The 13826-nt window shown below is 39.9% G+C and overlaps 1 protein-coding gene across 16 annotated transcripts in view; it reads right to left on the reverse strand.

Annotated features, from left to right (window-relative positions):
- The window catches only part of myo18ab (myosin XVIIIA b), a 346088-nt gene that overhangs the window by 43052 nt on the left and 289210 nt on the right, over window positions 1–13826 (reverse strand). For all 16 annotated transcript variants that reach the window (XM_068010423.1, XM_068010422.1, XM_068010417.1 and 13 more), the window contains 3 exons: window positions 10320–10430; window positions 5936–6040; window positions 4626–4772 (listed from right to left, as the gene is read on the reverse strand). In XM_068010423.1, coding sequence (XP_067866524.1) covers window positions 4626–4772; window positions 5936–6040; window positions 10320–10430 — 363 coding nt within the window. The remainder of the gene's footprint in view (window positions 1–4625; window positions 4773–5935; window positions 6041–10319; window positions 10431–13826) is intronic.

Raw genomic sequence — 13826 nt, forward strand, 5'->3', positions numbered from 1 at the left:
TGTCTCCTTTCCCCATCCTTTGCAAGTACAGATTTCTCTTGACTGATTTGAATGAATGTAGCAATCTCAGAGCTTTGCATTGGAACAAACATAACCTCTAAACAGTAGGCAGAAAAGGTTAATACCAACTGTTAGAGAATACCGATTATTAATCCCATAGACTTGTCAGAGAGCACTTTTGTCTGCAGTCCTCGTTAAGACAATCTTCTATGAACAAACTGACAAACTGTGAGGGGTATTAAAGGTTTTTCATGTTTTGCATCCTAAAAAGCATCACTAAAAACTGATGGAGATTGCTTAAAACATGAAAGTTATCAATCTATTTGTATTCAGTACAGAAATACATTTTTTTGGTTTATATGACAAATACTTTTAGCTGCATTTTCCTCAATTGTATTTGTTGTAGAAAATATTTAGCTGTACACAGAACTGAATGGAGCATTGCAATATTCTGACAAAAATACAGCTCAAACATCAGCCTTTAATTTGCTTAAAACAAGTTATAGCGTAGAGTCATAGAGTCAGAGTCATTTACGGCATAGAAGGAGGCCATTTGGCCCATCGAGTCCAAGACAGCTCTCTGTGGAACAATTCAGCCAGCCTCACTCCGCTGCTTAATCCCTGTAGCCCTGCAAGCATATTTCCTTCAAGTGCCTATCCAATTTCCTTTTGAAATCATTGATCGTCTCTGCTTCCACCACCTTTGTGGGCAACAAGTTCCAGGTCATTAGCTCTCGCTGCAGAAAAATATACTTCCTCACATTCCCCTTGCATCTTTTGCCCAAAACCTTCAATATGTCCCCTAGTCTGTGTACAATTAGTTAATGGGAACTGTTTTTCCTCTTCGAAGTTATCTAAGCCTCTCAATCTTGTACACCTCTATCAAATCTCCCCTCAATCTCCTTTGCTCCAGGGAGAACAACCCCAGCTTTTCCAATCTAATCTTGTAACCCCCATCCCTGGAACCATTCTTGTAAATCTCCTCTGCACCCCCTCAAGGACCCTCACATCCATCCTGAAGTGTGGTGACCAGAAGTAGATGCAAAACTCTAGCTGGGGCCTAACCAGAGCTTTTTAAAGGTTCAGCAAAACTTCTCTGCTATTGTACTCAATGCTTCTATTTATGAAGCCCAAAATCCCATACGCTTTGCTAACGACTCTTTCAATATGTTCTGCCACCTTCAAAGATCAATGCACATGCACCCCCAGGTCCCTCTGTTCCTGCACACTCTTTCGAACTGCACCATTGTCTATATTGCCTCACCCCATCCCTTCGCCAAAATGCATCACCTCACACTTGTCTGTATTAAATTCCATCTGTCACTTGCCTGTCCATTCAGCCTATATATGTCCTGCTGCAGTCGATTCACATCATCCTCACTGTTTGCCACTCCTCCAAATTTGGTATCATTGGCAAATTTTGATTTTACTCTGTATTGCAAGATCCAAGTCATTTACGTATAGCAAAAAAAGCTGTGATCCTAGCACTGATCCTTGGGGACTGAACACTACGGTCTACCATCCTCCAGTCTGAAAAACAACCATTTACCACATCTCGCTGTGTTCTGTCCTTAAGCCAATTTTTAATCCAATTGGACACTGACCCTCCTATTCCATGACCCTCAATATCGTTAACCAGCCTTTTATGTGGTACTTTATCAAATGCTTTCTTAAAATCCATATAGACAACATCTTGGAATACAGAGTAAAATTTTAAAACTTGCCGATGATACCAAACTTGGAGGAGTGGCAACATGGTGCGAATTATCTTTTGCCTATCTTATATAGATTACACCATATCCCATTAAAACACAGTGGAGTCGATATTTGAAGCAGTGACGGAACATGGAAATAATAAGAGAAAAATTTATGTTCGATATTATAGACAGGAACTTTTTTTGACAAGATTACAGACCAGGTAACAAAGGGTTGAGGCTGAAGATCTAACATGCGCATCCTTCAGGAAGGCATCAGCTGGAGCTGATATTTGGCAAGTAACATTTGTACCACACAAATGTCAGGTGATGACCATCTCCAACAAGAGTTTAAGCACCATCCCTTGACATTCATAAGGATTACCATCACTGAACTGCCCCCCCATCATCAACATCCTTGGTGGGGGGGAGGGGGGTGTCACCATTGACCAGAAACTTAACTGGACCAGCCATATAGATACTGTAGCTACAAGAGCAGGCCAGAGGCTGGATATTCTGTGGCAAGTAGTCCCCTGACTCCCATAAGCATGTCCACCATCTACATGGCTACAAGTTTACCAGACTGATTCCTGGAATGGCTGGACTGACATATGAGGAGAGATTGAGTCGGTTAGGATTACATTCGCTGGAGTTCAGAAGAGTGAGGGGGGAATCTCATAGAAACCTATAAAATTCTAACAGGACTTGACAGGGTAGATGCAGGAAGGATGTTCCCGATGGTGGGAGAGTCCAGAACCAGGGGTCATAATCTAAGGATACGGGGTAAACCTTTCAGGACTGAGATGAGGAGAAATTCTTTCACCCAGAGTGTGGTTAGCCTGTGGAATTTGCTGCCACAGAAAGCAGTTGAGGCCAAAACATTGTATGTTTTCAAGAAGGAGTTAGATATAGCTCTTGGTTCTAAAGGGATCAAAGGGTATGGGGCGAAAGCGGGAACAGGCTACTGAGTTGGATGATCAGCCATGATCATAATGAACGGCGGAGCAGGCTCGAAGGGCCGAGTGGCCTACTACTGCTCCTATTTTTTATGTTTCTAAGTCAGGAGTGTAACGGAATACTCTCCACTTGCTTGGGTGAGTGCAGCTCCAGCAGCACTCAAGAAGCTCGACCCATCCAAGACAATGCAGCTCGCTTGACTGGCACCCCATCCACCATCTTAAACATTCACTCCCTCCAACACAGGCACACCATGGTTGCAGTACGTGTACCATATACAAAATGCACTGCAGCAAATCTCCAAGGCTTCTTTGAAAGCACCTTCCAAACCTGTGGCATCTACTGCCTAGAAGAACAAGGGCAGCAGACACGTAGGAATGCCACCACCTATAAGTTAGCCCCCCACCTCAGCCTCCAACTTAGAGATATATCACCATTTCTTCACTGTCACTGTCAAAACCCTGAAATTCCCTAACTAACAGCACTGTGGGTGTACCTACTCCACATGGTCTGCAATGGTTCACCACCACCTTCTCAAGGGCAATTCAGGATGGGCAATAAACTCTGACCTTGCCAGCAATGCCCACATCACATGAGTGAATCAAAAAAAAAAATCAGACACTGTGTCACATAACAGACCTCTGCATAAGGTATGTGCAATTGGGACAGATGGTGAGGTATTAGGCTGATTCATGGCATGGCAAAAGGGAAATGTCAGAGTGGAAACCTGTTGCCAGTGGAGTCCCACTTACAATTATTATTTGTAATTTTTATGAATGATTTAAAGGACAGAATACTGCTCAAGGTTTTAAGATTGGGTACACCAAATTGGATAGCATTGTTGGCCACTTCACCCTATGTATGTTATCCCAAAAGGACCTAGAAAGGTTAGGGCAATGAGCAAAGAGGAGACAGTTAGAGTTCAATGTTAACACAAAATAAAACGATTAAACTAGGTAGCAGTGAAAATGTAGATCACAGATTCAGTGCCAATGTGCTTGAGGAGCAGAGCAGGAAAGAAGCCTGCAGGTTTTAGTGGAGAGCTTATTAAAACTATTGGTTGAACATTTGCAGGTGGTGAAGAAAAGACATGGTGGAATGCATGGTTCATGGTGTGACATATACATCTCATGAGGCTTCGTCAAGAGTAGTGAATCAGTTCTGGTCTCTATTACAGGGAAGATGTAGCTATTGGAGGGAAAAAACATTTTTAGCGAGTGTTTAGGATTTGGAATTCACTGCCTGATAAGTTAGTGGATTCAAAAGTAGCCTTCAAACGAGAATTGGATAAATACTTGAAGGAGATAAAACTGCAGGTATATGGGGAAAGAGTGGGTAAGGAGGACTAACTGAATTGCTCTTTGAAAGAGCCAGTGCAGACTCGATGGGCCAAATGGCCACCTTTTGTGTTGTACCATTCTGATATTCCAGCTGACAGCAGCAAGGTGAATTCCTGAATTTAGAGAACTGAGCTATGGGGAAAGATCATCTACCTTAGGGCTTTTTAATTCCTTTGGTAAAGGAGTATTTGCGGGGAGTGGGGAGGGGTGGTTGGACTTTCATTAGTTACACAAAATGAGATGAGGCCAACTGGCCTACAGTTTCTTGACTGACAGAACTATTCATAAGGTGTGTGCAATTGGATCGATAGTGAGGTATTAGTGAGGTTCCTATCCTTCCTTCAATAGGGTTTTAACATTTAACACATTCTGTTGCTTTGGCCAATTCCTGTTTCTAAAGATTTGTGGAAGTTACAGTTCGTGCTGCACTACCATCTTTTCAATCTCCTTCAGCATTCTGGGATACCATCGGAGTGTAGTGACTTTTATATTTTTAATTCTATTGTACTTTGTAAAATAGTTTTCTTTTGTATCAGCTTCAGTAGTTAACCTTCCACTAAACAGTAATATTGAAGAACATTATAACTTTGAGAAACTGTAGCTTAAAATGATGAACAGGACTAGGAAATGTTACCTGGTTTCTCAACTGTGCGATTTCCCGTTTGCTGGGTGCATTATTCTTGAAGTGATCCAGCATTATTTGTGCATCTGCCAGAAGGGCTTTTGTGCGCCGAAGGTCCTTGCGCAGCCTCTTTTCAGTTTCAAAATCTCGTTCGCTAACCTAGTTTAAAAAAAAAATCAAGCTCACAAAATCCTAGGAAGAAGCTACATATTGAGACTGTACTAGATTTGAACTTCTTGCATCATCCTAAAAACATCAAACTTACAAATACAATTAATTTTCTATTTTGCAATAAAAATGTTCTATTGAATTGGTGAAAACTAAAATAATGAACACTCCAAAAAATTATTTATTCTAAGAAATTTTGTATGTTTTACATCAAAATTGTAATCATAATTCTGGCATTTCCAAGCTTTAACCATTGAAACTTATCTAAAATAATTTGATTCAACCCATCTTTCTCACACTCCAAGTAAAATTCAATATAAAAGTGGCATGTATGGCACTATGGGGATCTTGAGGTCTTCCACCCAACAGAAACAGGGCAGTCGCGCCCTGAAAATCGCATGGAATGACTTACCTCCTTGTTCCTGCTGATCTTCCCCAAGACCTACCACTAGGTGATCACACTGCCCATCCAAATTAAGCTGTCAGCCTTTTTAATATGCAAATCAGAGTCCTATGACAGTCACAGGACCCAATTCTCATTTTAAGACCGTACTGGACAGAGCATGTGCTTTGCATGCTCTGCAGAGTATCAACTGGGGATCCAGCCAAAGAGGAGCCCAGCAGGTAAGTTTTAGTTGATATTTCACGGGGCTGGAGCTGCAGACCTGTCCTGGGGCACCTGCTTTCCCACCCTTGCCCATCGGCCCTGTGCTGTCAAGATCCAATCCTCAAAGTGGACTGGATCTCCCATTGGGATTTTTGGCCAGTCAGTTCTGCTCAGGGATGGCAGCTACCCCCATATATTTTCCAAACAGTATGCTTTCTTCAAACTTGGCATGGAGGGCACTTCAACTTTTCCTTTACATTGAATGGATGGAATAGAAACAGGCCATTTGATCTGATATTTCCATTCTTGTGTTGATGACCAGAGGAGCCAGCTGAATGGTCTGCTTTTCCTCATTACTGATTTTAGGCTCTCGTGGGACAGCAGCTTACTCTAATCTAAGTTTTTATAGTTCTGCTAATGTCAAGGTCTTAACTTATTGTAAATACTGAACACTGATATTGGGTTATTGAAAAAAAAAATCACAAAACTGCATACATTTGCTCAATTCTTAAAAGACATCATTTCTGCAAGATTTTATAAATGTTACCTGTTCACTGACTGCAGACAGTTTGCTCTCCAGATCTCTCTTCTCTCTCAGAATTTTCTGTTTGTCATCATACTCTTCTTCTAACTGTAGCTCAAATTGTTTTAACTGGCAAAATGATCAAAAGCATAACTGTATCAGATTCCAAGCTTTCATAACAAAGGATCTTTCAATAAAACAAATAGACTTTATTTAATTGGTTTATGGACTTCTTTATTGTAAGCACGCACAAAAGCCAACACTGAGCTGAAATTCAAACACCTTTGTTATCAGTTATTTGCACGCCAATTATTAATTAGAATCTTTGAGGTAGTATCCTGTGCAAAATGTCACCTCATTGTGTAATTAAGACAGCATTTGGCCGAGAGTGGCATCAAGGAGCCCGAGCAAAATTGAAGTCAATGGGAATTGGCAGAAAACTTGCCACTAGTTGGAGTCACACCCAACAGAAAGGAAGATGGCTGTGGTTGTTGGAGGTCACTCATCTCAGTACCAGCACATCGCTACTGGAACTCCTCAATGTAGAGTCCTAGGCTCAACTGTCGTCAGCTGCTTCATCAATGACCTTCCCTCTATCATAAGGTCAGAAGTGGGGATGTTCACTGATGACTACACAGTGTTCAGTGCCATTTGCAACTTTTCAGCTACTGAAGTAGTCCATGCAGGCATGGACTAAGAACTGGACAACATTCAGGCTTCAGCTGTTAAGTGGCAACTAATCAATTAACATTCATACCACACAAATACCAGGCAATGACCAATTCCAATAAGTGAGAATCTAACCATCTCCCCTTGATATAAAAAAGTGCTGGAAATACTCAGCAGGTTCAGCAGCATCTGTGGAGAGAGAAAGAGAGATAAGGTTCTAATGAAAGGACACAGACTTGAAACTTTAACTTTGTTTCTCTCTCCACAGATGCTGAAAGACCTAAGTATTTCCAGCACTTTGTTTTTATTTCAGATTTATTTCTGCTTTCACTTCTCCTTGATGTTCACTGGCATTTCCATCACTGAATTCCGTCCATCACTAATATCCTTGGGGTTACCATTGACCACAAACTTAACTGGACCAGCCATAGAAATAACATGGCTACAAGCACTGGTCAGAGGCTGGGAATGCTGTGACGAGTAACTCATCTCCTGACTCCCCAAAGCCTGTCCACCTCAGTGATATCCTCTACAGGCATCAGGTCAGCTTCCACTTCTATGCTAATGACACTGGGCTCCATCTTTTCACCTACCACAATGTCTCCATGTAGCAGCACTGCTCATATAACATACTATCTTGGATGAATCACAACTTCCTCTTGTAACACTTAAGCCTTCAATCACATGTGTCCTACTCCCTGTAATTCTCTGTAAATAAAGCTCCCCTCTTTTAAAAACTTTTCAAAACCTATATCTTCAAACAAGCTTTTGGGCAATCCTGCTAATCTCTCCCTTCCTGATTCACCGTGTGTTTTCTTGTCAATCTGTGAAGTGGCCTCGGGATGTTCTCTAAGTTAAAAACACTATGTAACTGCAAACAATTGTTATTAATTAAAATCAGCCAACAAAATCGTGGATAGCTGTGGATGTTAAGGAAGACTATATAAAAAGTTATGTATTTTAATATTTTGATATACTTTTACAGTTCCGTACAAGTAATAACATCACACTTTTATCAACATAATGAACAAACAGTCCAGGCAAACCATTCCAAATCAAGTAAAAACAAAATTAAATTTACTTTATTGCAATCAAAAATGGTCTTAAGAAAGGTCAACATGTAACTAAAAATAATTTTCAATTTTGCAAATGTTATTTTAAGACACATTTACATTATATTGACATTGCTACCACTCTCTACTTTGTAGTATCCAGGACACTGGAAAGCTAAACATTTCTCTTTTCTTTCCTCCTCCCTTAATTTGTAGTGGTTCTGCTGTGATAAAGTGCTCTGACTAACAGCAAGCCCAGGAGCTTGCAAAACTCACACACTAACCAATTTGCATGAAATCTTTGGCAAATTCACTGTCAACTTATCTTGCTTTAATACCTAGTTTACTGGATAACACTATGTGATAGAAAAGGCTGCCTGAGGTCAGAGAATTAGTCAACCAATATTGACTAATTCCTAAAAGGAATCAATAAATCAAGCAAGTTTTGCTGTGAAAATCATTCGGCACTTTCACTTCATGTGCAAGCCAGATATAGGGTAATTACACCCTATTAGGCAATGTTTTGAGATTTCTAATTAATCTGGTTGACTGATAAACTGACAATATGAATTTCATGTAAGTAATAAAAGTGTGAGATGCATTCAAAATTTAATGTTGTAAAAGTTTGTTATAATGTAATTGCAACAGTATAAATAGAATCCTCTGATTAATTCTGATCTGCCATAGAAAATATTAATCATAGGCAGAATTTTATCCGAACACTAGCTAAGTTTTATTAATAAAAATGAAAATGAAATAATGCAAAAGCCTCTATCTCATTAGCATATATTGTACTGCACAGTAACTTCAAAGTATGCTAAAAGACGTTCAGTGGTAGTTAATTAAAAACTGCAACAAAAGAAAATCTGACACAACCCACTTCCCCCTCCCCCCCCCACCCCACCCCCACCCCTCCCCCACAACTCCTTGTAGCAAAAGATAGGGGATTATACTCCTAGTTTGATTATTACTTAAATGTCTGACACAGATGGCATGAAGTAACAATATAGCAGTCTTAATCACAGAATTCAGTCTTGACAGCCTTCAAATGCAACATTTCACCTCTGACCCTCAAATCAAGGCAAAGCACTATGACCTCTAACAATGGTGGTCCTATTATTTTTCACTAACTCGACAGGCTAGATACAGGAAGGATGTTTCCCCTTGCTGGGTGGGGGTGGTCTAGAACCAGGGGACACAGTTTCAGAGTAAGAATAGGCCTGGGATGAGGAGGAATTTCTTCACTCAGAGGGTGGTGAATCTTTGGAATTCTGTACCCCAGAAGGCTGTGGAAGGTCAGTTATTGAGTATGTTCAAGATATAGATCGATAGATTTCTAGATATTAAAAGGTATCAAGAGATATGGGGATAGTGCGGGAAAATAGCATTGAGGTAGAATATCAGCCATGATCTAGCTGAATGGTGGAGCAGACTCGACGGACCAAATGGCCTACTCCTACGTTCCTACGTTTCAATGACCTTTTGCTTCATTCTTTTCACCCAGCAAGCTTAAAATACAAGTGATCGCGACCTAAACATTACAATCTCTGTACAATGAGAAGGATATTGGGAAGGTGTGTATCTTGGATTAGTCCAACAATCTGAAAGGTGGATAAATTTAAATATTCAATTGGAAATACTTCATCTAATATCTTTCGTATCAATAATCCACAAGTTTCCCCCCAGGAATACTGGAGAAGATGTGATGGAATAGCTTGCATGAATCACATCTTTTGGCCACACTACAAGGTGCAAAAGGCTGATGAATGACCAACTGACTCATTCTTAGGGCAACAGGCATCTTAATGGAATTTAACCAATCTCAATATATCCTTGCTCTAACAAAAGTCCTAAGTAGTCCATCTATTGGCTAATTGAAGAAGCTATTTGCCCTGTAGAAACAGTTATTTTTTCCTAAAAGGCTGGCATGAATATGCATGTTATGGAACTAGCCTAGAGAAGATGATATGCTCTGGACTATAACTGCCATACCACCTTATCAGAAAATGACTAGGTGTTCTACCAATAAACTTGAATGACACAAAGCCATGTATCAACACACTAATATTAAAATTAAGTTTCACTCATACTCCCAAACATGTTGCTGTTCCCAACCTTTCAATTTACTTTCTGGTACCTTCTACCAAATATCTAGTAATACATACCATAAATGCTTAATGAATTACTTGCATGGAACTTTGTTAACTGTTTATATGCAAGTGTTAGAGTTATTTTTTTTTTTAAAACATAAAAGCAATTATAAACAAGATCGGATTTTAGATCGGAACCAAGGTACTGAGGAATTATTTTAATCAGCATTAAAGGAGCTTTATGCAAGCTGCTGCAAATTTTATTATGTAACAAGCACTGAAATCTCTCTTTGTTTAACATTATAATAAACGTTTTTCATGGATAAATGCGTATAATCTTAAGTGGCATCTCTATTAGTAGTGATTTTAAATGATGTTCACTATAAATACAAAACCTAACTGCTGCATATCCTTATCTTACTTTTAACTTGCTCTATTTTGATGCTATACAAGACAAATACAATGGGATACTGAATGTGAGTGGGTATAATGTGACAGCTACAAACATGTAACATGTACAGACTAAAATTTGATTTTCAATCAATATTCATTTAACAGAAACATTTCTATGTCATTTATTGTAGTAATAAAGCTTACCTTCTTCTGGGAAGACTGTCTAATTTCTTCCACCTCCTCCTCTTTGCTCTCAATCTCCTTTGCTTGAGTTTGTCTGTGCCTTTCCATTTCCATTTCCAATCGAAGCTTGGCCTAAATTTGGGCAACAACATTATACACTGGGAATGCTGAATTGCCTTGACAACTAACGGCCCATGAATATATTTACAGAAAAAACTACTTATTTGAAAATGGTCTCTTTTCACCCCATGGTATTAACTCTTGGCTGCCAGTGGTCCTCCAGTACCTTGCGTGAGCACTGCATGGTGACTTAACGGTACACTTGTCACACTAAGCTTGATCTTGTTCATGCCCAGTAATGACACACTCACACCTAGCAAAGTTCAGTGAATAACAATCAGGTATGGAAACGTTGGCGGATTTTTCTCTTCTTATCCCAGAGACTAAAAAGGAACTTGACTGGCTCAAACCTGGAACAACTTTTCAGTGTTGCACTGATGCTTAAGTGCAAAGTACAAATTTTCATAGTCACCAACCTCCTATTTAGAATAGCCTTCCAAGTAACTATCTGTGGAACAACTAGCTTATCCAACTTCAAAATTACTGATTTTTGATCTTTCCTTTTACAATTGTGACAGCCTGTTCTCATGTTCAATGCATAAGCCCTTGACGAGCATTATATTTTGGGGTTAATTATAATATGATAAAACTACAGCAAATTTAGCCCAGACAATCCTGCAAAAACCTCACCAACATATCAGGACTGGTGCACAAGCTGGGAAAGCTGTCCCACAGACAAGTGAAGTAACAGTCTGACAGATTTTGCGAATATGACTATCCACCAACATCCCAGACTCTTCCCTCACCATCTCTGGGTACGGCCTGTCCCATTGGCAAGATAGACCCATCAAAAGTCAAGGCACAGTTGAGTGAGAATGGCTCTAGGAGTCCTCAATATTAACTCTAAACCACATGAAGTCACATGGCTTCAAGTTGAGAGGGAAAGGAAACCTCTGGCTGATCACCACCACCACCTCCTTCAACTGATATATGAGTACTGTTCTATATTGAAGATCACTTAGAGAAAGTTCTGAGGGAGGCAAGGGTACGGAATGTATTCTGGATGGGGGGACTTCATGTCCACCAGCAAGGGTGGCTTGGCAGTATCACATTAATTGAGCTGGCCAAGATTTGCAAAACATAGCTGCAGACTGGAACCGTGTCAGAAATTGATGGAATTAACACAAGGAACAACCTTGCTTGACCTTGTCCTCACCAACCTACCTTTCGTATACACAGCTGTCCAAAATAGTACTGGCAAAAGTGGCCAGTGCACAGCCCTTGTGAAGACATAATCTTATCTCACCATCAGAATCTGGCACTATCACTATGCTAAGTGGACAGACTAAGAAAAGATCACCCAAAATTGGACATCCATGAGGCAGTGTGTGCGTGAGAAAGAACTTTGTATGAAACAAAGATTAATTGCAAGTGGATCAAGATGAATTGGGGGAAATGGGCCCTGTGTTTGGCAGATGTCTTTTAATGCAGACAAATAGCATGTGATACACATAGGTAGAGGCAATGCCAAGCATATACATACACACCTCGAATAGTTGTATTTCTAGGCTGCAGAACATGACCAGAATCTAGGGGTTATAATGCATGAGTCATTGGAAGCTCTAGACCAGTGCTACAAGATTATTGTGAAAGAAAATAAGATGTTAGAATGTATTGCTAGGGCAATTAAATTTCAAACAAGAAAAACTATCCATTATTTGTATAAGGACTTGGTCAGGCACATCAAGAATGGATGGGGAAACATAAAGGCTCAAAGGAGGCTCAAAAGAAAGATATCTAGTTTAAGGGCCTTTAAACAGCTAGGCTTTTTACTTTGGAAAAGCATAGACTTTGAAGAGATAGGACTAAGTTCTAAAATAATGAAAGATAGAATTGTTCCAACTGGTTAGGCTACGTAGTAATGGGGACATATGTACAAGTTACAAAAAGCACAGAACCAGGTTAGATGCTGGGTGTATTTATTTTTGCAGAGCCAAGTATTTTTGGACTAAGCTGCCAACACATAGAACAAGTGCAGATTCACTGCAAACAGTCAAAAGGGAGGAGGATGAATTCCTGTCAGTGGCAAACTTTGCAACATATAGAAGATAGAGGTATGACTGGGAGTTTTGTTACACAGTCACGATGGTCTATTGGAGTTTGCTGGATACTTTTGGGGACTGAAGTGCAATTTCAGTTTCTTTTTCTCAAAATTGGTCTTTTTTTCCCCTCTAGCCTTTTGCCTCTCCCAGAAGAATGAAAGGTGATGGGGGTGCCTGTCTGTGCAAGTTACGCCATGCAGGATGGGACTGGCTTGATATACCAAGTGGTCTATTGCTTTTTAAAAACAAATGTTCATAAGAAACTTAATGCTGATTAAACTGATTTTTTGAAATAAGCCACACCCAGAGTTCTAGCTTTCTTCAATGAAAGTTTCTCAGGTGGAAAATCTCATATGAAGTGCCCAAATCTGAAAGGAATATTCACTAACAACTGTTTTCAGCATTAAGTTAATTCTGCCAGCAAAGGAAGCAACTGTATCTGAGTCGGTCACTGATCCTGCGCAGACACCAACTGCCATCTCTGAAGCAACTAGCCACTTTGACCATGAGTTCTCCATTGTGTCTTCAACCTGGCATTGTCAGTGTTGATAAGGAAGTCCTAACATTCAGATTGCTGACTGACATGGAAATTCTTAATGCAGCATGGCAGAATGCCACAGCTAATGGGAATGAGCAAGGCAAAAGCCTAAATGAATGGATTGATAATGTTTGCTTCCTTAAGAATGACGAGGAATACTGACATAGTGCTGTTTCAGATAGCTAACAAACTGCAGAACAAATTATATTTCTGGTGGCATGCCCTTCACAGCAAAATTCTCCAAACAAAATCTAAATTATAATCAAAAATAAAACAAAGAAAGTAATCAAAACAGTGAGGCATAATTACTGTTAGGAGATAAAAAAATTTTTTTCAAAAATGAGGGAAATTGCTTATGCATAGCTGAGGCACTTGAAATCATCAAAAATGTTGTACATCGAGGACAAGTAGTCCTCAGAAATAAAGAAGGTTCCTGCATTTTAAGTTCATTTTTGGGTGGCTGGGGCTTGCAGGGGTGGCATGTCCCCTTAATATAATTGCATTTATCTGTCTTTCCTAGAAGTTGAGTGTCTTCACACACAATCGCTGGCCAAACAAATAGTCATCTGCTTCTAGACCTCCTCTGCCAATACTGCTCTGAAACCTACTGAGAGACATACTGAAATAGTCCAGGGTAGCTTCCCACAATACCCAGCAGTGCTTAGGGGCCACTTTACATACTACACAAAAGATACAGCTGAGATCGAGAACTCTAAAGTCAAAAAGGGCAAAGTTTCATCCATAGCTCGATAACACAGTACATTTTATTTCCAACTCCTAAGAAAACAATTCTACAACTGTCTAATAAGAATCATGTTTCCAGATACA

This window comes from Heterodontus francisci, chromosome 30, assembly GCF_036365525.1.
Source record: "Heterodontus francisci isolate sHetFra1 chromosome 30, sHetFra1.hap1, whole genome shotgun sequence".
In the NCBI taxonomy this organism is placed as follows: domain Eukaryota; kingdom Metazoa; phylum Chordata; class Chondrichthyes; order Heterodontiformes; family Heterodontidae; genus Heterodontus; species Heterodontus francisci.